The following is a 23,741-nucleotide window of genomic DNA, read 5'->3' on the forward strand; positions in this document are numbered from 1 at the left end:
ATTACATCAGTTTTTCTCGCAATATAAAGATTTTCTCCTCATATTATGACTTTTTAATCACATAATAGAACACATTTTTCCCACATATTAAACTTGTTTTCACATAATATTTCAATTTTTCGCATAGGATTAGGACTTATTTGCCTCATGATATTAGGAATATCAGTGTGGCTCTAATACTCCATCGTATAATTTAAGAAGACTCAATTAAAACAACACAATACTTGAGGCTCTTTTTTCTCCCTGAATAAAATTGTCCAACTTTGTTCAAACTACAACAACTTTATCAATCCCTGACCTTCAGAACACCACGAACATATACTGTATATGCTCCTTTATATCAATTATTCACTGGCGTGTGATTTATTCTCATTCTTATGAACACACACACGTGTCGTACGTTTGTACCTCGTCACGTCGACAGCGACGGGGAAAAAATAAAGTAGACTTTAGTTCTGCTCCGTCTGAGTTATCTCCTGCATTAGAGGTGAACATATCTGGAATATGATAATTACACGTCTTCAGATGAATTCAAACTTTACTTCCTGTCAGAGAGAATCTAATGAATTCTTGTATGAGGATTTCACTGAGAGCAAGAGCCTCGACATCCTCCTGCGAGTGCAGCCCCGAACTTTAAAACACAAGCTCGCGTGATGTCTCCTTCCTCCTGCCTCTTTCCTCTCTCCTCGCACACTTTCACTTCATTCAGATCATTTTCGCTGCCGCTTCATTTCAAGTTGGCACCAAAATAAAGGGGGAAAGAATCCCTTTGCTGGAAATACTTAAGATTTATATTTAAACTTTCATGGAATCTTTGAGAACATTGAGGAGCAATTTCACATTTGCACTGACATCTAATTTCTCAAGTCGAGTCTGAAAGCACAAATTGCCGTGGATTCCCTGTGTGCCCAATTATCCTGCATCAATTTCCTTGACCCTGCGGAACGCTGGTAAATTAATCATACCACTTTCTCTTTTTCCATGAAATACATATGCACACGTTTGATAAACTAATCATACTTGGTCGGTTATGCTCACAAAAAAAGAGAGAGATCCAGTCCCTGAAGTGGGATGAGAGTCAGAAACAAGTCCCAGGGAAATTGGGTGATGATAAAACACACAGTCACATATGCACATACACAGAAACACACAACACGCGCGCACACACACACACGTTTAAACTGTGAAAAAATGTAAAAGACCATTTCTGTCCCTGTCGAAAATTTTGACACGGTCAACTTGATGAACATAGCACATTTAAGCTTAAATAAGGTTAAAAGAAACAATAGAAACCGTGCATAAAAGATGAAATAAAGGAAAAATAAATAACTTCTAGTCATTACAATAACAAAAATAGATCAAGAACTACTTTTGTGACAAATTGTCGACATATCCTGATAAAATTGTTAATTTTCATGTTAATCATGTATTATATTTTATTTTTCAGTCGAGATTGTGTGGAATATTTTCATTTAAAAAACCAAAAAACCACTGAGAGAAGAGACGAGCAGTGTGAAGCAGTCTGGAGGGGAAACTGATCACATGACTTTATCATTGCGATCAATACTGCTGTCATACACTGACCTTAACAGCACCATTAACAGCCTGAGGAGTTACAGCCATGGTTACAGCCTGTCACTCTTACCTGTTGATCCCCAACATGGCTGCAGTTTGTTTCTGGAGCAGCAGTGACCTCTGGTGGACAGACACAGAGAGACAAATCACAAGTTAACACAAACCAAATGGCAGCAGCAGAAGACTACAGATTAAAGCCTGCAACAGATCTGTTTATTGGTTGTGTAGTCCATAAAGTGTGAGACAATGTTGATCAGTGGTTCTCAAACCTCGAAATAATATCTTATTATTCAGAAAACAGAAAGTATCAAAAATATAATATAAAAATATCACAGGATATTTGTTTGTGGGTCCCCAAACACACCATTTTAGTTAAGATTTATGTGAACGTGTTTAAATAACAAACATAAAATAAAATACATTTGACAGTTTTAAGACATTTTATATCTGTTGGAAATGATTCACTAAACAATTCAAAATGATATCAGGCGTTACAGATACAGCTGAAAATTATAGATAAAGCTGAAAAGTATACGTTTCATGATGCTTTTCACGATACACATTTGAATTTGGTCATTTGCCAACTTTAACAAATGGGTCATTATACAGAAGGTATATTTAAAATATATTTTACATAGTTGTACTGTGGAGAGTACAAAGAGTCAATGTTTCTAAAAAAATAAATAATTAAACAATAAATAAAAAATATTTTTTTGGATAACAAGCGGTAGAAAACCCCACATAATTGTTCAATTATATAATACATGTTATAGCCCATTCATACATTTCACTATTAGTTTGGCAGAAAATGATGGCAGAAATTATTCTGTTTTGAAGTTGACAAGAAAATTAGCATTAATGAATAAAACATACTTACCTTTTTAAGTAGAGAAGATAAGAAGATAAGAAGATGAGGTCTGTTTTCCGATAAAAGACCTAAAATACAGTTAAATACATGTATAAATAACAGAAAATAAAACAAATAAAACACAGAACAACGTGTGGTTCTACTTAAAAAACACGTTAGCATGAATGACATGAGAAGCTAGCTTGTGTTTAGCAGGCTAACTAGCTACATTTATGACGCACTAACCTGGTTTTTGGGGAAATATTAACTTTTTGCCATGACTTCGTCGATCGTCAGTTAGAAGACGATATTTTTTCCACCTTAATTTACTTCTTATTTTGGTCTAAATTTGAGTAAGAATGAGGCGTTAGCTTGAAATGATTAGTTTCACTGTTAGCAGCGACACACCTGAAAATCACTGCGTCAATAAAAGAAAGAGTCCCGGATGTAACGTAAAAGCACAGCCTTTAGACGCCTTTTTATATAATAAACTAATAATAAACTTTAATTCAAATTTAACTGACTTACATTTTCACTGAGGGGAAAGTCGTTTTTATTGTTTGTTTCTAGTTCCATGCTAGGCTAACATTTTCCTGGCTTCAGAACATTGAACTGTTTTAACAACATTTTCAATATGTGCATAAAAACACTTGAAACACGGGGAATTTTAAATAATGAGTCTTACATATATGCAGGTTTTAAAGTTGACACTTTCTTGAGGACTAACAGTAAATAGTGAAAAATGACAATCACAGCTGAACGTGAAGTCATTCAGGAATAAATCAAAGCAAGAGTCAGTAAATGTAGTGCAAAACATTGAAGACGATCTTTATTGTTCACAGTTAAACACAAGCCACTGCTTTAAGAACTTCCTTTTTTGCCATTTAGTCCCAGGTTCTGCGTCTGCGCTTCTCTTCAGTTTGTTTGTGCTGATTGTACCTTCTGTCAGGATTTGCTGTAGTTACTAAGGTCTGCGTTTTACGTGGATTGTTGAACATGCTTTAGATAGCGAGGCAGAAGGAAATGACAGCAGGAGCTCCCGGTGGACAACAGGATTTAGAGTTTACTTCTTAATACTTCGCAGGAAGGAGGCAACGCCGCGTTTATCGGACCTGCAGGAAGGAACACCTGTCGGGCGGTCTTCAGTCGCTTCACAGCATGAATGACAACACCTTCATCTGAAATGAGCCAAATGTTTCATGGCACGTCCAAATAACACTCAGCTCGTGGTAAATACCAAAAATAATGTTGATATTTGAATTCAGGATATGTAATTGTGAGGAAACCTCGTGGACCGCTGAGTTAAAAAGGTACAACACAATATGGAATTCATAAAAAAAATGAATAAAACTTCATCAATTCCTTAATTTTCATACTTTCCTCTCTGCAGCTTCACCAGAACACGAGAATCAACATGATGTCGTGTCCTTCACCTTCTCAGACCCGCAAAAAAAACAAAACATTATACAGTATTATGGAAAAAAAGAGTTTTGTATGGAAATGTTAATTCTTCCAATTGAATCGAGCAACAATGAGACACAACAATGAGTTTGTTCTGCTTTAAACACTCGAGTCGATCCGGAGTCACAACCAAATCCTGCCCTGCTTCTGTTTCAAATCGAATTTCAATCCGTGGTTTTCATTTAACCGTTTCTTCACTGTGAGGTCTGGGATCAGTTTTTCCTAAAACCTAAAACAAAACAACCTAAAACAACATTCCTGCAGAATTTCTTCAGATTTTATTTGATCTGAATCAAATAATTGCCGTCTTTTCTTTGAATGTTTTGAGCTGAACGAGCGTTTAAGGCTCAGCCTCCGGATCATATCACATTCATGAGCTTTGCCTCCTCCACTCCGTGTCCCTGTCAACATTATTCAGAGGAATGAATCAGTGTGGAATACAAAGGAAAAGGTCAAAGGTGAAATCCTGTTGTCCACTCTGAGGAATGGATCAAATAACACTGAATTTTTCAGAATAGCACAAATGTTACTCTGCTGATTTTGTAGCTCTCCTCCATTATTACAAGTCTGTCCACTTCCACACTCACGTCTGTGTCTCTTAACTGTGCTCGTGATGTGTCTCGTTATAGTCCATGATCTTAAGATGCTGTTGCCGGGGGCGACCCGCCACTGCCTGACCCCGCCCTCCGGCGCCCGCCTTCCTGCGGGGACTCTCCTGGTTGGACCCTCTCTGCTGCTGCCGCTGTGGTTCTGATGGCGGCTGCTTAGTGGACACAGTGAGAGGAGCGGCGGGAACCGAGGCGGGGGGAGGAGTGGGAGCGAGGGAAGGGGCGGGGCTTACAGGGCCGGTGTAGCCCGGGCCGGGCTGCTCCACACACAGCTCAGTCTTCAGAGTGTGAGCGAGGCCGGCGAGGAGCGGTGGCGGCGGCTTCTCCTCCTCGTCGTCGTCGCACTGGCTCTCGCTCTTGTTGCGGAACAGCTCGCGCGCTCTCATGCCCAGGAAGCTCTTGGCGCTGGGGTAAGAGCCCACGGTGAGCGGTGTGTCGACGGGTGGCAGCGGTGCCAGCGGGCTCATGTGGGGACAGGACAGCAGCGGCTCCACCAGCAGAGGAGGAGCCAGGTCCTGGCTGCCGTTGACAGCGTTGGCTGATGACTTGGAAGAGTTGCTCGCCTTTGGTTGCCCTGGCGATAAAGTGCTGCCGTTGCCACGAGGGGAGTCGTGTGGTGATCTACTGGCCGCTGCCGCCGCCTCATTCCTGTGACTTTTACTGGGTCCATCTGGCACCGGGACACTGCTGAGGAGAAAATAATCAAACACGTTTCACACAAACATCACAGATGTTACAGTTCTTAACGAGACGTCACCAAAATAAAAGCTGAATCTGTGAGGTCCCATGATCACGTCTTTATCTCACTGTGAGACAGACTTTTCCAACAGGAAACTGAAGTTTATAAACCACTCACTCTCCCACACCAAAGCCCAGAGAGAAAATCAGTGATTTTAGCTGCGGGGACACAGGCGCTGCTGGTCCTCTGCTGCCTCGTGTGGTCACTTTGTGTCACTGAAGTAAATCTGAACAAAGGATTTTGAAAGCTGAATTAAAAAAATAAGACATTTGAACTTAGTGATGGAGGCAGCAGTGGATCAATAACTCCTGTGTGTGTGTGTGTGTGTGTGTGTGATGTTAAAATCCGTGGTTTTCTCTCTGGACGTTGGTGTGGGAGAGTGAGTCTCTCTGGAGAAACACATAAAGAGCTGATTCTGAGTCTCAGTAAGAGTGTGCACTCTGAGCCTGACCTGGAGTCAGCAGGGGCGTGTGGGTCAGCTCTGCCCCCTGGTGGTGAGCTGGCAGCATTGCTGGCAGGAGCTTCGATCTCTACGCGACTGTAGAGCTGCAGGAGTTCAGTCTGCAGCAGCTGAGTGACTCTTCTCTGAGCCTGGTACCTGTTGTCTGACGCCTGAAGCTCCGCCCTAAACAGAGAGACAGGGAAAACAGCAGACAGGTGCAATCAGGAGAGAAGTTCATGTGCTGCAGTCTCAGCGAAAGCTCAGAATGGTCCGACACTCACTTAGCCTGACACTTGACATCCTCCAGGAACTTCTTCTGCTCTGCGATGAGGTGTTCCTTCTTGGAGAGGTGGGTCTCCAGCTCTGACACTCTCTGCTGCGCTGCCTCCAGCTTCTGACCCTGGAGCAGAAGACTCTGCCTCAGCGTCTCCACCTCCTTCACATGAGACACCTGCAGCATCTGCGTCTCCTGAGAGACGAGTGATAAACGACGACAGCGGAGAGGAGGAGGAAATCAAAGAGAAACTATTAACACTCGCCATTTCTGACCTAACTGACTTTATTCAGTCACTTCCTGGTTTTCCAGCTCAACTATTTCCTGTAATCTGTCAGTCAAACGTGCAGAAATGTTTTACCTTTTTCATTTTAGGCAATGTCTAATCCTAATTCCTATTAATAAATAATATATAACTATTATAACAATAATAACACAATCCTATTAATGTCTAATCCTACGACTAAGCCTAATTAATCGTGTCATATTTATAGTCACTGTGATCGTATTTAAAGAAATAAAGCAGGTTTTATCTGAAATGAAAAGTATGTTTAAGATCATGTAATACAGATCATGAACAGTAGATTTATATTTTATTTTACAGTGCATCACTCTCACCTGTGTGCAGCTTCACATCCACACATGTCTCCTATATATCAGAATATAGACTCTGTAGATGTCTGTTAATTATGTAAATCAATGAGAACCTGAGAGTTTTGAACTTTGTTTACGGACAGAAATAAACAAACAAACACGCAATTTAACGACACAAAAGGATCCATGACACATTAACACACACTTCTAATGACATATTTGGGATGAAGCTTCCTGTGACTTCCTGTGAAACTAAAAACAAAAGCCTCAGTGTTGCACAGTTCTGACTCAACGCCCAACAAACCCAATTAGTGTCCCTGTTTTCACCTCAGTACGTCGTCTCTGCAGAGTCTGACACACACACACACACACAGTTAGAGCGTACCTTTGTATTATCGGTGGAGCTGTGGTGTAACTCCTGCATGGACAGCTTATGTGCCTCCCCGAGGAGCAGCAGCTGCTTGTTCAGGAAGCTCATCTGCTGCTGTGTGCTCTCACTGTTGCTCAGCTGAAGGACACGCGAGACAAATGACGGAGGTTAAAACATTACAACAGAATCATTGGGGTTTTTAGCGTCAGCAGCTAAATGTTGACATTTGTGTTCGACTCTAATGAGGAAACATTATATTGTTGTGTAACGTTTGTGTTCAGCTTGTCTGGAAAGTTCCAGTGGAGTGTGTGGATGCACGTCTGATTTAAAAAAGCTGTTCCTGTGTTTGACAGGATCTCAGTTCAGTCTGGGTCAGAGGAGAAAACAGTGTTCAGAACAACAACACCCCGAGCCTCCAGTCAAACACCTAAAAATAGAGAGGGACAGACCACATTTCCACGGCAACTGAGCCCTGGGACTGTGTGTGTGTGTGTGTGTGTGTGTGTGTGTGTGTGTGTGTGTGTGTGTGTGTGTCTACAGGGAGGTGACAGGAGGGGGGGGGGGCCTGAAAACCACAGTGTGAGTGAAGTGTCCACCACAGTTCTTGATGTCCTCGTCAGTTCCTTGTGTCCAGACTTAAAGGTCGCTGTAACACGTCATACGCTCATTAGAATCATCTGTGACATCATCACGCCGTATTTGCATATTGCTCGTGTCACACTGTGCCGTTCGATGACACTCTTGTGTAGATTTATTATTATTTATTGTGTTTTTGTTGTTTTTGTTGTTCACGATGTTGCTAATGTTTCCTGGATAAACAGATGACGGCGGCCATGTTACACATTCACCAAGTGTTCACTACTTTACCTTGATGGTCATCTGGTTGAGGAGGTGACCAGTGTGACACACTTTGTTATTGGCTCTCTGAAGCTCCGCCTCCAGTTCATCCATCGTTTTCTGACACTCCTGCAGTTTACTCTGGAGAAACCAGAACCAGATTAGAACAGGTGACTCTTCTGTAGCCGTGTGTGTGTGTGTGAACGTGTGTGTGTGAACGTGTGTGAGTGTGTGTGTGTGTGTGTGTGTGTGTGTGTGTGTGTGTGTGTGTGTGTGAAGGTGTGTGAGAGTGTGTGTGTGTGTGCGTGTGCACCTGCAGCTCCTGGTTCTTGGTGTAGTAGTCGTCTCGGCCCTGCTGCAGCTGTCTGATCTGACTGTGCAGCCTGGTCACCACTGTCTCTCTGTCCTCCCACAGCTGCCGGTATCTCTGCTGCTCCACCTGCAGACTCTCCCTCAGAGACAAAATGTCCACACTCTGCAGGTTCAGCTGGCCCTTCTACACACACACACACAGATGATAAAGGTCTCCATGTTTTCAGGCAGTTTGCATCAGACTGTGAAACTCAGAAAAGGAAAGTGGCATCAGACACACACTCATACACACACACACACACACACACACACTCACACACACAGACACACACTCACACACACACACTCACTCACTCACTCACTCACACACACACAGACACACACTCACACACTCACACACACACACAGACACACACACACACTCACTCACTCACACACAGACACACACTCACACACACACACACACACACACACACACACACACACACACACACACACACACACACACACACACACACACACACACACACACACACACACAGTTTTAGAGAGGACACTCAGATAAATGTTGTGTTTCCATCATGGTTTGGTTTGGTTTAGTACAGTACAGTACAGTACAGTGTGGTTTGGACTGGTAAAGTCCTGAGTGGGGCTTGTGTTTGGACTGTGGACTGAGCCTCATGACCGCGTAGCTCAACAAGACAAAGTCAATCTTTTTTGCGTCGTGGGTGGAGCCAGTCACTGGTCATGTCTGGATAATCAATAATCAATAATCAGCTTGGTTGGTAACACTGCATACATCATTACTACTATCAGAAATGATCCAGGCTGCTCAGCACACAACGTTAGCTACTACTCTTTGGCCCAAACACGTGTGTGCAGCGTGTGTGCAGCCTGTTGTTGTGTCTGCGGTCGAGCTAGATCCAGTGTGATGTTGTAGTTTTTCTAACGTTACTAGTTGTTGCAACAGCATGTGAAAAAAAACCGCTAATCTCACGATAAAAAATAGATGCCGTTAAAATGGGTTTGTGTTAACGCATTAATAACACGTTAATAACACGTTTAACTGACAGCACTCGTTACTTTCTTACATAAACATCTGAAGTTAATAATGATAATAATAATAGTGCATCTTATCTTATCTTTAAAAACAGAGAGTAGAATATTTGAAACAGGTGGGTTTTGAGTTTGCATTTGAAGAGTTGAACACAGTCAGAGCCGCAGATGAAAGCTCTGCTCCCTTGTTCAATGAGACTGAACCATGTTACATGAAACCTAGTCTGATAGTACCCATATTCATTTAAATATAGATACGATTTGTGTTTTTTTACAGTTTCACTTACAGTGTTTATAAGAAATATGGATTTCATTGGGTAGATTACCAAAATGTAATAGGAAGATACTCTGGTGATCACTGGATGTTAGTGTACAGACAAAGCCACGCCCTCTGAGAACACAACCTGCTTGGTGGAGGTAAAACTGTGATAAGGAGGCGGTGTGAACTTGCCATGGCATTGTTCTGCTCCTCCAGCGCGGTGGCGTTGATGATGCGTCGGAGGAGGCGTCGGTTGCGGACGGCGTGCTGCTCCCTCTTGTATCGCTCGTACAGCAGCTGGTTGTGCAGCAGGAGCAGCTGACTGCGCAGCGTGTGAAGCTCGTCCAGCGGAGCCGAGCCTGGGGAGATCGCAATGGTTAATCACCGTCATCATCATCATCATATACATGTGTGATTCACACTCACAGACACAGACACAGACAGCACAGAGGAAATGAAGTGTGTTAATAATTTACATTACAGATTTTCTGCAGAACTGTGGGAAACGTCGTGTTTTGAAAACAAACAAACAAACTCCTCGTCCAGACTTGATGTGATGAATCACTGGTCATGTCTGGATTATCAATAATCAATAATCAGTGAGCGACACTGTGGGTGTGGTGCTTTACCTCCAAAGTGCGTCCAGTCAGCGGACTTACTTGGCAAAGGTAATCTGAGAAGAGACGAGGAAACACAGTTTACATTTACAGACACGAGAGAAGAACCTTTCAGACACAGTGTGACGAGCAGAAATGGGACGATGTGATAATCCAGCGCTTTGACTCGTACAGAGAATAGACAACACATGGAAGACTCTTCCATGTTTGTGCACATGTTGTCAAAGTTTACAGAAACAGTTAAATTAATGTTACAAGAACACGTGAGTGACAGGTGATTTCTTCTCTGATGACACGAGTAAAGATTCAGTCTTCAGTGACCAGAGGTGACCAACTCTGTCTCTGGACTCTGTGTGTGTGTGTGTGTGTGTGTGTGTGTGTGTGTGTGTGTGTGTGTGTGTGTGTGTGTAAAGAAAGGAGAAATGGGGGCGGTGCCTTCTGAACAATGTCATACTTGTTCTCTTCTGGGCGTTTCCTTTGAGCCACAGAAACAGAGTGAAAACAAACTCAGTGCAGAGAAGAGAAAAATAAACCACTGCAGATTTAGAAACAGAACTGACTAAAATGTTAAAGGTTATTTTTTTATTACTGAAGTAGTGAAAGTAAAGTAATAAGTAATAAGACTCATGTCACTAGAACCTACGTGTTAAACGTCTTGCTCCAGTCTACATCACCAAACCTCTAAACAGAGAACTTCCTGTGTGATCATCAGCTGACGGAGCTGTTCTTGTTTCTGTGACTAGAGGAGATGAAGCCTTTGCTTTTCAAACTCTCTCTCTGACTCTACATCGTAAAACCCACTCTCCTCTGTCTCTACCCCAGTGGTTCTCAAATAGTGGGGCAGGCCCCCCCCGGGGCTGCGTGGTGAGGTGTCGGGGGGGCGATAGAGACAGTGGTTTATACAGATAAATAAATAAATATTATCGGGTTCTCAAACGTATTTTAATTCAAACATTTCAAACAAGACATTTTTAATCAATTTAAGAATATTTCATTTATTTCTAGTAAGGCTGATTCTCCAGAGTAACATTGTTAATTAAAGAACTGTATAAATAAAGTTTATTATTATTATTATCATTATCTTTACTATTATAACGGCAGAAAACGATAAATCCTCACCTCTTCAGAACTTTGTCGTGGACGTCGCTCCCCTGCTGAACTAGGCGATCCAGCACCTCCAGTGGTGACGCAGACACGACACCCTCCTCCTCCTCCCCGTCCTCCAGCCCCTCCTCCCTCTGCAGCAGCTTCTCCAGCGCCGCTTTGTGCACCGCCTCCGTCGTCTTCTGTCCCACGAAGAGCGACGCCGCTCTGGGCAGAGCCAGGTCGAAGAAGGACTCGTAGGGTATGGGCGCCGGGGTCTTGCTGCGCGGGCTCGGGGAGAACATCCCCAGTTTGGCCACTTCGTCGTCCAGTGCGGAGGGGCTGCGGTGCAGGTGGTGATCTATGGGCGTGAAACAGGACTGGAAGGACCAGGACTGCTCCAGACCGAGGGCCGAGCTCCTGCTGTCTCCTCCTCCTCCGCTGCTGTTCACCGTGTTCTCTGCTTTGTCTGGTGTTGAGCTGACGCGGTGGGCGTCTCTGACCGAGCCTCCGGCCTGGAGGCTGGAGTGCGTCTTGTCTTGCGCCTGGTAGCCGGTCAGAGTCTCGGTGGTGTGAAAGAACGGGGAGTCGAAGTCCCTCAGACTCGGCAGCTCCTGCTTCTCTTCAGTGATCTTCAGCAGCTCCTCTGTGAAGGCGGCTGCAGCAGAGGCAAAACAACACATTCAACAGGGGCCCAAGGGGCAATCTGTGCTGACTTCTCCTGGTTTCAAAGGATGCTGCATTGATAATCATCATATTATTATATGTTCTGATTGAAATATTTGTGTTAGAACAGATTTAGCAAAACACAATTGTTTCCTTCAACATCATTAAATGAGTGATTTCTCATGTTTTGTGGGATTATTTTCAGGTTTCTGCGTCACTCACCCTCTTCCTTCTCCTTCTCTGTTCTCAGCTGAAGCTCCAGCTCCTGTTTCTTCATGAAGACCGACAGCTCGGTCAAAGTCATGGAGACGTTCTCAGCAGCTCCTGAATCTGACGCAGAAAAAAGGACGACTTATAATAATAATAATAATAATAAAGAATTTAAAACTACAAATCTGTGGTCGTTATATTTGTGTGACAGTTGCTTCGTCTCAGTCCGATCTCAGTCAGGCTCAGGCCTGAAAAGACTAATCAATATGAATGAGAGTCATGCTGACTCACCTCTGTTGGCTGATATTTCTGCACTTTTCTCCACGTCCTTCACCGGCTCCTGTCTCACCAGCACAGGTTTTCCACCTTCTGCATGTCGACGATCCTGAAAAGTCACAACATTATTGTTTCTTCAGAGAAAATCTCAGCAGGTGAGTCAGCGGTCGACCACAGCTGATCTCACGTCTCCTGAATAACAGACGGATAAAGCTTCAGATTCAGACTTCAGTTATTAATCCGTTACAATGTAATTGTTTTAATGTTTTCTCAGATTCATTTACACGAACGTCTCACGTGAGAAACATCACCACCTCACTCCATGTAAAGAGAAAATGTGTTTGTTTTTTTGGTGTGTGTGTGTGTGTTCCCCGTTATATTTTTATTATAACATTTTATACTAAAAGAAAATGAGTCTTAAAAATAAAAGGAAACGACAATAATCACTGTAAACCACCATCGCTCCAAGCTTTTTCAAGCCGACCTAGAGCCGGTTGTGGAAATGTGGAAAGCACATGTCATTTTCACAAGTTATGTGTGAGACACTATTGTACAAGGAAGTCATCAATTCATGAAAAAACTGTTGAAAAGTGTTGGAAAATCTTGACCTAAATTAACTTGTGAAAAGACTTATTTTTTTAACTAAAACCTTTTTGAGTTTTCGTCGACTAAAACTATCACACTAAAAAGCATTTTAGTCCAAAGACTAAGACTAAATCGAGAATGGCTGCCAAGAACAACACTGGTAGCAAGTCCAGGACCTGACAGGATTCAAACCCCCGGACCAGCCGTCGAGTTACAGGACCAGTTAAATAAAACAGCACTGGTTTGTGTGTCAGTGACACACAAAGTGACAGAGAGAGCAGGATTTAAGGCGGCACAGAGGCGGCACAGAGGCGGCACAGAGGCGGCACAGAGACAGCATACCTTCCTTGGTGGACTGGACTGGACTGTGTTGGTTGGTAATGAGATTATGGGGAAGTCATCTGACAGAGTGGGTGGTGGGGAGGACGTGGCTGGAGTGCTGGAGGCCGGCGTTCCTTTCCCTCCTGCACACAAACACAACAATCAGCTGGTAAAACAGACAAACATCCACAGCGTCGCACACGTTTCAAAAACAACAACAACAACATCATCATCATCAACATCATCAACAACAACAACAACAACATCATCATCTGCACGCTGATGTACCTGATGTGCAGTGGAAGCGGCTGGGCAGGTGTGAGGCACTGTGTGACAGCTCCAAGTTGGGTGACATGCCCCTGGAGGAAGGGGGCGTGGCCATGCCACACAAAGAGGAGGGGCTCCACAGAGGGTCCTTCCCCCCGCAGGAGGAGTTGAGTTCACAGGTGGAGTTCTGGAAAACAGATGAAAAGCAAACGTTTATATGTAGACGCTGCGTGTGATGTCATCCCCGAGTTCACCCTTTCATAATTAATTCATAAATTAGTTCTACAAAAGTCCTGAATATTATAATACGTAGCTCTGGTTTTAAAGCACCGATCGAGGACTTTGAGGGAGAAAAGGAATCGAGTGATTCACCGACAGTCGATACATGAAGCGTAAACATGACGCCGTGTGCGACAGTGAAACCGAAGCTCTGCTGCCATCATCATCAGTTACTGGGCAGGACTCTGACGATCTCACCTGGCGTCTGGAGGTCTGGGGACTGCGGTGCGAGGACTGTGTCCCTGAGAAAGGGGGCAAGGACAGGGGAGGGGCCAGCGGCTGCCGAGGAGTGGAGAACGGGGTTGAAGAAGAGCTTCCTGTTGTCAAAGAGACAGATGGTCTGATCAATGGTTGACATGGACGTCACCTGCAGCCTGTTTGAAGATAAAGGAAACATTGATTCTGACCGTAGCTGCTGTGAAGGTCAGTGTAAGGGCTGGAGGTGCAGTCCTGTGGTCGCATGTGGATATGGGGGTAAAAGCTCTCAGGCATGGTGGCGTAGCCCTCCTCACAGGAGGCCTCTTTAGGGTCCAGAGAAACTTTGGCACATTCAATGACGATATCGTGGATTTCATACTTTTTCCACCTACATCGGTGAAGAGAGCGATTATTACAGAGGAAGTTTAGACATCAGAGCATGTAGCGTGTCGGTGCAGCAGCAGCAGCAGCAGGCGACTAACCTGGTGTGATCCAGCTCGTGGTCCTTGGTTCCCGTCACCAGTTCAGGGTGTAAACGCACATGTTCAAGCATCGGCTGAATGTAGGAAACAAAGAACAGATTTGTGATTGTGTCACCATCGTCACACCGAACGAGACAAAGTCTGTTACACGGAAACATTCACAGAGACAAGGAGCAAACTAGTCGCGCTCGGTGTTCTATTCACATCACATGTTGGAAGACAGAACTGGGCGCGACGTCACCGATTATCACCAACATTATCACGCTGCGATCACGATCTGTGACGATGTAATGACGCTGTGATGACGTCGTGATGGCGCCGTGATGACGCTGTGAGACTCATGTAAAAACTGTGGCCAGCACGCGCCTGTCTATTCCCACTTAGATCAGTTTGGAACGCCAATAAAACCCTCGATATCTGAAATGTTCCATGAGATCCTCCTAAATATTTTCATAGATGCTACCAAAAAAAACAATGGTACAGAATCAGAAGCAGAGGTCAAAGGTCAAATCCTCACCTTCACCACCTCCTCAAACGTCTCCATGTTCTCCTTCATGCTGTAGTGGGATCGCAGGTAGGACACAAAGTTGCACGGGTACATGCCGTAGAGGCGGTGGAAGAGTGAGTAGACGCTGGCGTGCAGATGGATCAGATAAACCTCTGAGACGTGTCCTGAACATGTGACAAATGCACAAACGTGAACTCGGGACGGAGACATGTGAAACCTTCAATGTCACGAGGACAAGGCGATGGAAAAGGAGAAACAATCTCACCAGGGTTTTTAAGGTTCCAGGAAGCCAGGCGGCCGAAGATGTCAAAATACTCCCACAGGTGTTGTTTCCCGGCTTGAGGGATCATGGGTAACAGGGTGATCAGCACCAGCACGCCAGTTATCAGCACCACCACATCTGTATCAGTCTGACAGGAAGGAATCCAGATGATCAATCACGAATAACAAAAGCTTCCCAACACAGAAAAAATGATCAAAAATCTAAAAGTGTTTGCAATAAAAATATTTCAAACACTGAAAATAACGTAGAAAAACAGAAAGATCAAATAAATGAATATTTTATCAATAATTGCATTGCTTAAAAGGTTTCCATACCTTTCCAATGACATAATAACTTCCTACATTGTGCAGCAGCAGTGCATCTATTACAACAAGGTGGCTGAAGTGTTGACATTTACAAGGTTCCTTGAACGCATCTCTCAGCTGGCCCTCAAACACAGAAGTTTGTCGTGAAGCTCGTTTGGGGAAAGCAGACCAATGCTGGATCTGAGAGAGTGTGTGCAACATCCAACATGAAACTAACTTCACGGTCGAGCATCACATTGAATCGCTGGACTTCTAGCAACTTAAAATTTCATCAAATCAACGATTAAATCAAGAAAGGTTTGAGCCTCATTTGAAAAGACTAAGACTGTTCAACCTGTGCAACAGTTTAGCCAGGAGAAGCAAAGGGTCTATAAAGCTGCAGTGCAAATATATAGCTGTGAATTGACCTGCCTACAGCTCACTGTACCTCCACATCCACTCAATCCCACTGAAAGACTCACTGAGTGGTGTAAAGAGCTGTTACCTTGAGGCATTTGAGCAGCGAGAGCAGCAGAGGGTACCGGGCGATCTTGTGGATCCAGGACGGCTGCTTGCGGATCACATGGCCGAGCAGGGTGAGAGTGGGCAGTCGACAGGCTTGTTTGGTCATACACTCGTTCATCCTGTCCAGAAGGTGCTGATGGTGAGGAAGTCAGGATGAAGAAGAGGAGGCAGTACACAAGGATTAGACATGTATTTAACACAGTTACTGGTGGTTTAAAAAGTCTGTACAGTTCGTAAATTCCCGATTCGATTTAATCCCGATACGTATTTCAGTTTCCATGAAAGAGATTTTCACAGATCTAATTCTGCCTGGTGCATCGTTAAACAATATTAATATTAATTTGAACCTGTTCAAGTTCAAAACATCCAGCCTACGATAACCATCAGACATTTTTAGGTTGTCCAGCAGAGGGTGCTGTGAGCTCTGTATGTCCAACAGTAAATGTTTGTGTTGTTTTGAGGAGAGAACGGAGGAAACAAACAATCACGACAACCAAGACTGGTTCTACATCATCGGTGGTGAAGTAATGAACAAATCTGCTGACTCACAGACTCACATGAGACTATTGTGATCAATTATTACGATTGTGAGTCTGGCCTAAATTATTGCCAGATTAGCACACCGGAGACAGGAAACTGCACGCACTCAAAGACTGATAGAAAGGATTTTATGGATAAATATCGAATCCTCCAAATAAATATGGATTTTTTTGCAAAGCAGCCTGATTTATGTCGACAGCTGTGTCCTCACCCTGCAGAGGCTGGGAGCATCACAGTGGTCACACTAATCCAGTTTCAAACTTCCTCTGATGGAGCTGAGAACCTTCATCTAAACTGTCAATGAATGACAGTTTGTACGTGTTCGGATATATTTGAATGAATAATACAGATGAAGGAGGAGCAGAGGAGGATGGTCGGGACGTGATGGGTCTGTTCTGTGAAAACTGTTTCACGACTCTTCCCTGACACAGTTTGAGCTGATGAGCTACAGTAGCTTCTTCTAACTTGGACTCTCCATCTCTTCATCTCCCCAAAGTTCACGACCTTCTCCGTGGAAAGATTCCCCTCTCACTGTTTCTCACCTTATCGTGTGGCTCTCTGACTGAGGAGAGGATATTCACGGCCTGTGCAGAGTTTGTTTCCAGAAAGTAGTCGACCAGGCTGTTCAGCAACATCGACCCTCGCTCTTTGAGAGAAATTGAATGCAAAAAAAAACGACTTTAAAAAGAGAGGCAGACAAACTATGGGATGAATCTCACAGCAGGGAGTTGATTTGGCTCCTCACACGAGTCTGTATACGAGTCTTACCTGTGCTGAGCTGCTCATTGATGAGGCCTCTGATCTCCTCCAGCTGGTGGCGGTCAGAGGTCTCCAGGAGTGGGAGGAGGTCCCCCACGTTGGGCTGCTCCCTGGCCATGGTGGTGGTGGTGGTGGTGCAGGAGGTGGAGGCAGCGGCGTCTCTCTCGCTGTGTCCGTCCCCGCCTGCCTGGAGAACTCCTGGACCCACCCTCCAATACAGTCTCCAGGCACCTCTGCGTCACAGCAGGAGAAACACATGAACATCTGAATCAGTCACAACTCTGAGCCGACAGCAGGGTTTTCTTTTTTCCTCCAGCTGATAAAATATAAATGTTAAACGATCACAAATAATACAAACAAATATTACTTAAACTTCAGTAATACACCATATTTGTAATAAAAAATAAATTAGATATAAGCCTCTTTTAATCATCACATTATTATTTATCATTTGGCCAATTATTATAAAATCATTTTATTGATAAGGACTGGGCAATAATCCAATAACAAGATATAAAGACCTGTGTTTCTTCATCAGCAGAACAATAATTATTAATACCAGCTGTTATATAGAATATTGCAGATGTTTAGCACCTTTCATTCATAAAATGCAGCTCAGACAGCTCAGTGCTTAACAATGCCAAAGTATAGTATATAGTATAGTAAAGTATATAATAAAACGATGGTGATGAAAGTGCTTCTGTCTGCCTTTCAAAACACAAACAATTCAAAAATGTCCAGAGAGAAAACTCTGAATGGATTTATCAAGTAAACAGGCGGCAGAAAACTTCTAAAACTTTGTGAAAATATAGATTTATCGACTATTATAAACCACAAAAAGACTTGTTTTGGTTCAGTATATTAGGTTGTAATTATTAGGGGATTTTAAAATGGAGGCTGGTTACAGCAGAGCCATGAAAATCTCCATCGTAATCCTAATAAGCAGGTCATTATCCTGAGGGCGCCGTCTACACGCAGCATCACATCCACCTCCAAAACCTCAGAGAAACACTCAGCAGCAGCAGCAGCAGCAGCAGCAGCAGCAGCGTAACATGAATTCAGATGCTCGGTAAAACAAAGACAAAGAAGATAGATCTTATTTCCAAAATGAGACATTTAGAAATCGAGCCAAATTCCAATAAATTTGATGCAATTTCCAGTGAAATCATGCGTCAGAGAAGAAGCTGCTCTCCCTGCAGCAGTGACTGAGACCGAGTTAGTCACCAGAACACGAGAGGAAGTCGTGAAGGAGATGCTGCAACTCGTGTGTTTGTCGTGGTTTTGCTCGTCTCTGTATCAGACAATAGTAACTTTAAAATCTATTATCAGATAGTGGCGTAACGCGCAAAGATCCGCTGATATGACTGATGACATTTTACTTTGTTAAACATGTTATACAATCAATTTTTGTGTGGGTGTGTGTGTATACAGTATATCTCGGAAGAAAACAGAAGAAATTCACATCTGAGAAGCTGAAAAATCAAAATCAAAATCAAAAGCACTCAAACTGATTAATCAATAGTTGAGGATTCATTTGGTAATCGATTAGTTGTTGCAGCCCTAATTTTGTTATTATTCAATTATAATAATAATAATAATAATAATAAAAAACCACGAGAATGTGTCCCCGTGTGTCGAATCACAACACGATTGTGTCCCTGTTTATCAATTAACTGCTCAGTCATGCGGTTACTGTGAGGAGGATTCAGCCGAGGATGTTTTTCCCAGTTCTTACAGGGACAGGTCAGAGTGTGTGTGTGTGTGTGTGTGTGTGTGTGCGTGTGCGTGCATGTCAGTGTCAGTTTGGGAACGTTGACGTTAGCACAAAGGAGCTTTATGCAGCCTGACCACTTCCATGTACGAACAGAGTGAAAATAACAGGAGGATATTTCTCCCGTGGACGTTTAGATAAAAATAAAACAGAAAAACATCCCCGTCCTAAAATGTTAACTGTTCTGGTCCTGGTCCTGGTCTGTAAACAGGTTTAGTGATTTAAGTTAAACCGTGTGAATCCAATGTTTTTCAACGATGTGATTGATTCTACATCTGGTCAATATATAGATATTATATCTATACACATCTGTATAAACTGACATGAGATAAGATCTGGTCTTAGATTTTGGATATCGTCATATGATGATAAAATATATGTGATGACTTTTCCTGGTTTTAAATGGGTGCATTGATAATCATTATATTTATTATATACATACAAAATTAGATTACATTTTTAAATTAGATCTAATTTTTGTGTTATAGCAGAATTTGGCCCTTTATAGTCAATGTCATCGTTTGTTACGCACATAAAAAAGCAGGTTTGATCTGAAATGAAAGGTAACAACAGGTTTATATTTTAAGATCATGTAATACAGATCATAAACAGTAGATTGTATTGTTTTTACAGTGTATTGTCCCTGTCTTTTTCATGAGTCCAGAGAAACAGCCTGTGTGCAGCTTTATATCCACATATATCTCCTATAGCAGGATATTCAATTTAAATATACACATGATTTATCAGGGTTAACCCGAAGAAACCCAACACAGCAGCTTAGCAGCAGCTGTTTAAGATTCATTCTCAATGTTTACAGTGACTTTGTGAAAGAAATGCCAAATGTTATATAAGAGCTTGTTTTAAAAATTCAAAAACAACATTCAAATCAATCAAATGAGTTGACAATTAATTTAGTGATTGATTATTAGTCGTTGCAGCCGTACTAAGTGGTTTGATTTCATTTAAAACAAACTCACTAGACTAGCATCTTAACTTTCATAATATCTCATGTGTTTTCTAGTGATGTGACGTTCCGTTTCGAGGCTTCGAAGCCTGTGCCGAGTAGGGGAGGGGGCGTTTCCGCGATGCGCGTATCGAGGCTTGCTTCATTTAGGGGAGGAGCCAAAAATGATGACGTCCGAAGCCTCGCTGCCCGGCTGTACCACGTGATTACTTCGTGAAGTGGTTCAGATTTAGCGCGAGGTTTTACAGCTATATAGACCCCTATATAGGCTCCATTCAAAATGTGGGTTTTTGAAGGAGAGTTGCGGTCAGTTGAGAGTTTGGATAGTTTGGAGAGTTTGGATACTAGAGTTTGGACAGCGTTTATATAGTTTGGAGAGTTTAGGGAGAGATAGAGATTTAGGAGAGGGAGGAGAGTAGGATAGGTGATATAGGATGGAGCCAGCGAGGCTCATCATTGTCAAAGTTTCACAAGCATAATCTGTGCCCTTTTCCTAGTTCCACAAGCACTTTCACTGTCCTATGCCTGATTACACCCATGCCATTTTCAGAAAAACATTGCACAACCTGCCATATTATGATATTACCATTTTGGGAAGACTTACACACACAGAATACATTCAAAAAATTTATTAAACACATATGTACAGAAATGATTTGGTCATACATTTTTTGTAATTCATAGTCATTTCTAACAGACACAAAAATTCAATTCATCACACATGTGGTTATGTGGTTCAGATACAGCTGCCTGTGATTATACACTTGGCCAGTAGGTGGTTTCGTGTGCACATGAAGCTTCGAGAAATGAACCCTTTCTCGAACCAATTGGCTCAAGTGGTTCAATGCCTCATGAGGCTTCATCTCACCATCACTAGTGTTTTCTCATTTAGCTAAAAACTATTCCTGTGCTGTGTTGTCAAAGATGCAATAAATACGATCTCATAACTGCTTTTTATTGTTTATGTATTATTTCTGTGCTGTTTTTGTCTATTGTAACACATTTTTTATTAAGGTGGAGGCTTTGAATAAGTCAAATGTACTTTCTGCCTCCTGTGGCTCTGTATCTATGCAAAATAAATCAAATTAAAGAATCATTTACATAGATTATACGCAAATGATAACGTTCCGTGTAGTTAAACATAAAGAAAACTAAATGTCTAGTAGTAATGTGTCACTAATTGTGACTATAATCGGAATAATTTTACCTCACACATTTTAAATTTTAATAAATATAAACAAGAAACTTACAGATTGTTCTGTATTTGGTCCATAAATTAAAGTTTGAAGAATATGAGCACAAATACAGATGTTACAAGTTTAACTAGAACTTTGATGGAGCTGGAAGATGAAAACAGAAAGATTCTTGAGATTTAATATAGAAACACTGACCACTGCTGCTGTATGAGGGATTGAACTGGTCAATCATTGGAGGCCAGTATTAGGTATTTGGCAGATAACCAGTGCCTGTCTGTGTTATATTTTAACATAATTACAAGGTGTAATTATGTTAAAATATAACACAGACAGGAAGAAGAAGTCAACAACAAAAAATGCTAAATAAATGAGTAAATAGTGGGTTTTGCGTGTGTTGCTCAGAGGCTGCGTGTAGCGTCTCCCTGCCAACATTAGTGAGAATTCTCCAAGGACATGTCCATGACACACAATCATGTTTGTCTTCTGTAGGACGCGTCTCTCTCTCCCAGAGTGAATGAATGAATGAATGTCATTGAAGCATGTACATGAATCATCTTGGAGCAGACTTTGACCAAACACAGGAGCAGGTTTGAATCATAGACCGTGACAGACGGATTCTTTAATGTGACCCTGTGTTGATGTCAAACTTTAGCTGTCCTTGATACTTTGATTTATAAACCATGGGAAGTGGACACTATAGGAGACAGAGGACATGTTGGCTAGTGTCTTAAAAAAGGACTGTTTAAGAGTTTAGATCTGTAATTCAGATACGGATCTGTGAGTAAGATGTGACAGTTAAAGGTCTTCGAGGACACATCTGTCCACGAGTGTCCTGTGTGTGTGTGTGTGTGTGTGTGTGTGTGTGTGAGTGACCACTGCTGCTGACTGTGGTTTAGTGTCGTAAACAAGTCTCGGAGAACAATGGGCAGGGTCGGCTTTCTTTCATCCTCTCTCTATAAAGTCATAAGCAGCTGTTATCAGACACGCGCCACGCGGCGTGAACACAACACGCAGACGAATCCACGACGACGACGACGCGTGAAAAAGCAGCGACAAACATCAGCGGCTCACTGGAGAAAAACAAGCCGCCGAGAGCTAACGCTAGCTGGGAGCAGCGACCACACTCGCTCGGGGACTCGTTTCTCCGTCAGTTTGCGTTCGCGCGGCGGAAAAGCGCAGCGGACGCGTCGTTAGTGGCGTCACGAGCGGAACACGTTGTTGTTTTGTGTGAGAAAAAGTGATGAAATGTTAAATAATGACGATGTTTACCTGCTAGAGGAGCTGCACTCCACAGGGCGCCGCCATCTTGAACACCTCACAGCCCCTCCCACCGCCGTGTGCCTCCGCTGTCAGGCTGCATAAGAAATAATCCCCCAGACTTTCACCTCCACGCCACCCGCCGTGGGTCTCACGTGTGTCTAATTTCACCACTCGTCATAACTCCACATATTTAATCCACACCCGGGTCCCAGCAGATGTCCACTCTTTTGTCTCGGCTTGTTTTCCCACAGTGTCCCCACTGGTGGAAGAACGAAGTGTGCGTGATGCGGTTTCGCGTGACCCACATGCGAAGAGCGCATGCGTGATTTTGTGTATGGAAGCCCACGAAGGTCAAGGGAAAACAAAGTTAGCGATAGTTGAGAAAAGCAAAAATATTTGAATGTCTAGAAAGAGCAAAAGTATCAGAGTTAATGTTTGCAATCGCATTAGTTATCAAATGATTAGTCATCATTTAAAAATGAATGTTAGTAACAAACAACGTTAGCAACAGTCAGGTATAACAAAAGTTTAGTTATCAATAGTTGCTGGGAAACATGTTTGCTACAAAGTAAATCCAGCCTCTTCTTCTTCTACTTCTACTTCTTTTCCGTCACCTATGGTAAAAAAAAAATGTCGCTCTTTCATTGTCCCCGTAAACACATGTTTCCCTTTTGAAATCGCACCATGCCCCGCCCCTGGAAAAATCCCACCACACCATGATGACTACCAGGGCCGGCTGGCCACAAGGGGGCCCCCAATCTAGTGTTTTGTTTGTTTTTAAACATATTAAATAACAAGTGACATGATTGAATGAATTAATTATTTTTTTAATTTAACTTAGTGCTTCACTTTGAATATGAAAGTTTTAAATAAATGTGTGATCTGTGCCCTCTAAGGTTAACAGGTGTCTGGTTTGGTGTATATAATGACTATATTAATACAGGGGTCTACCAAGGGCCACAAGTCTAGAGGGGAGCCCCAAAACATTGTTGCCAAGGATGGATTACTGAATGAGCCGACCAGGCCCAAGAGGTCAAGGGGCCCTGAAGCCAAGTCACTTCCTTAATAAGTCAAAAAGCAAAGGCTATGAATGTGTATTGCCCTTCTCCAGCTGGCCATCTCAAAAATGCACCAGAATATTGGAAATCACATCTACCAGATTGAACATTTTCTGGGGGAGGAGCCCCAGACCCCCCTTCCCATATGCACCTACTCTTGAACAAATAGGGAGGTCCTTATGCATCTGTGCCAGGGGAAGAGTAGTTCCTAATCCATCTGTATTAATACCATTGA

General features: G+C 42.9%; 1 protein-coding gene and 1 long non-coding RNA gene across 4 annotated transcripts in view; both read right to left on the bottom strand.

The window, feature by feature from the left end:
- The window catches only part of LOC131446436 (uncharacterized), a 28,107-nt gene extending 25,277 nt beyond the window's left edge, over nt 1-2,830 (bottom strand). For both annotated transcript variants that reach the window (XR_009233917.1, XR_009233918.1), the window contains exons 1-3: nt 2,669-2,830; nt 2,453-2,511; nt 1,646-1,695 (exon numbers count right to left, since the gene is read on the bottom strand). This is a non-coding gene — a long non-coding RNA (uncharacterized LOC131446436). The remainder of the gene's footprint in view (nt 1-1,645; nt 1,696-2,452; nt 2,512-2,668) is intronic.
- A 394-nt stretch (nt 2,831-3,224) lies between these two features.
- On the bottom strand, nt 3,225-22,742 carry tsc1b (TSC complex subunit 1b). 2 transcript variants are annotated; one of them, XM_058617343.1, is made up of 22 exons: nt 22,458-22,742; nt 17,267-17,490; nt 17,041-17,144; nt 15,939-16,091; nt 15,132-15,276; nt 14,876-15,030; nt 14,359-14,432; nt 14,086-14,264; nt 13,877-13,995; nt 13,421-13,586; nt 13,154-13,275; nt 12,242-12,335; nt 11,963-12,070; nt 11,111-11,732; nt 10,004-10,047; nt 9,567-9,733; nt 8,061-8,243; nt 7,778-7,888; nt 6,926-7,048; nt 5,954-6,141; nt 5,682-5,855; nt 3,225-5,175 (listed from the first exon to the last, which is right to left on the bottom strand). In XM_058617343.1, the coding sequence occupies exons 2-22, from the start codon at nt 17,373-17,375 to the stop codon at nt 4,482-4,484; spliced, it is 3,834 nt and encodes a 1,277-aa protein (XP_058473326.1). In that variant the 5' UTR covers nt 17,376-17,490; nt 22,458-22,742; the 3' UTR covers nt 3,225-4,481. The 2 variants fall into 2 exon arrangements, with proteins under 2 accessions (XP_058473326.1, XP_058473325.1); XM_058617342.1 differs by having other exon boundaries at nt 3,225-5,178.
- Between the last annotated feature and the right edge of the window lie 999 nt (nt 22,743-23,741).

Source organism: Solea solea, chromosome 19 (assembly GCF_958295425.1).
Source record: "Solea solea chromosome 19, fSolSol10.1, whole genome shotgun sequence".
NCBI lineage: Eukaryota > Metazoa > Chordata > Actinopteri > Pleuronectiformes > Soleidae > Solea > Solea solea.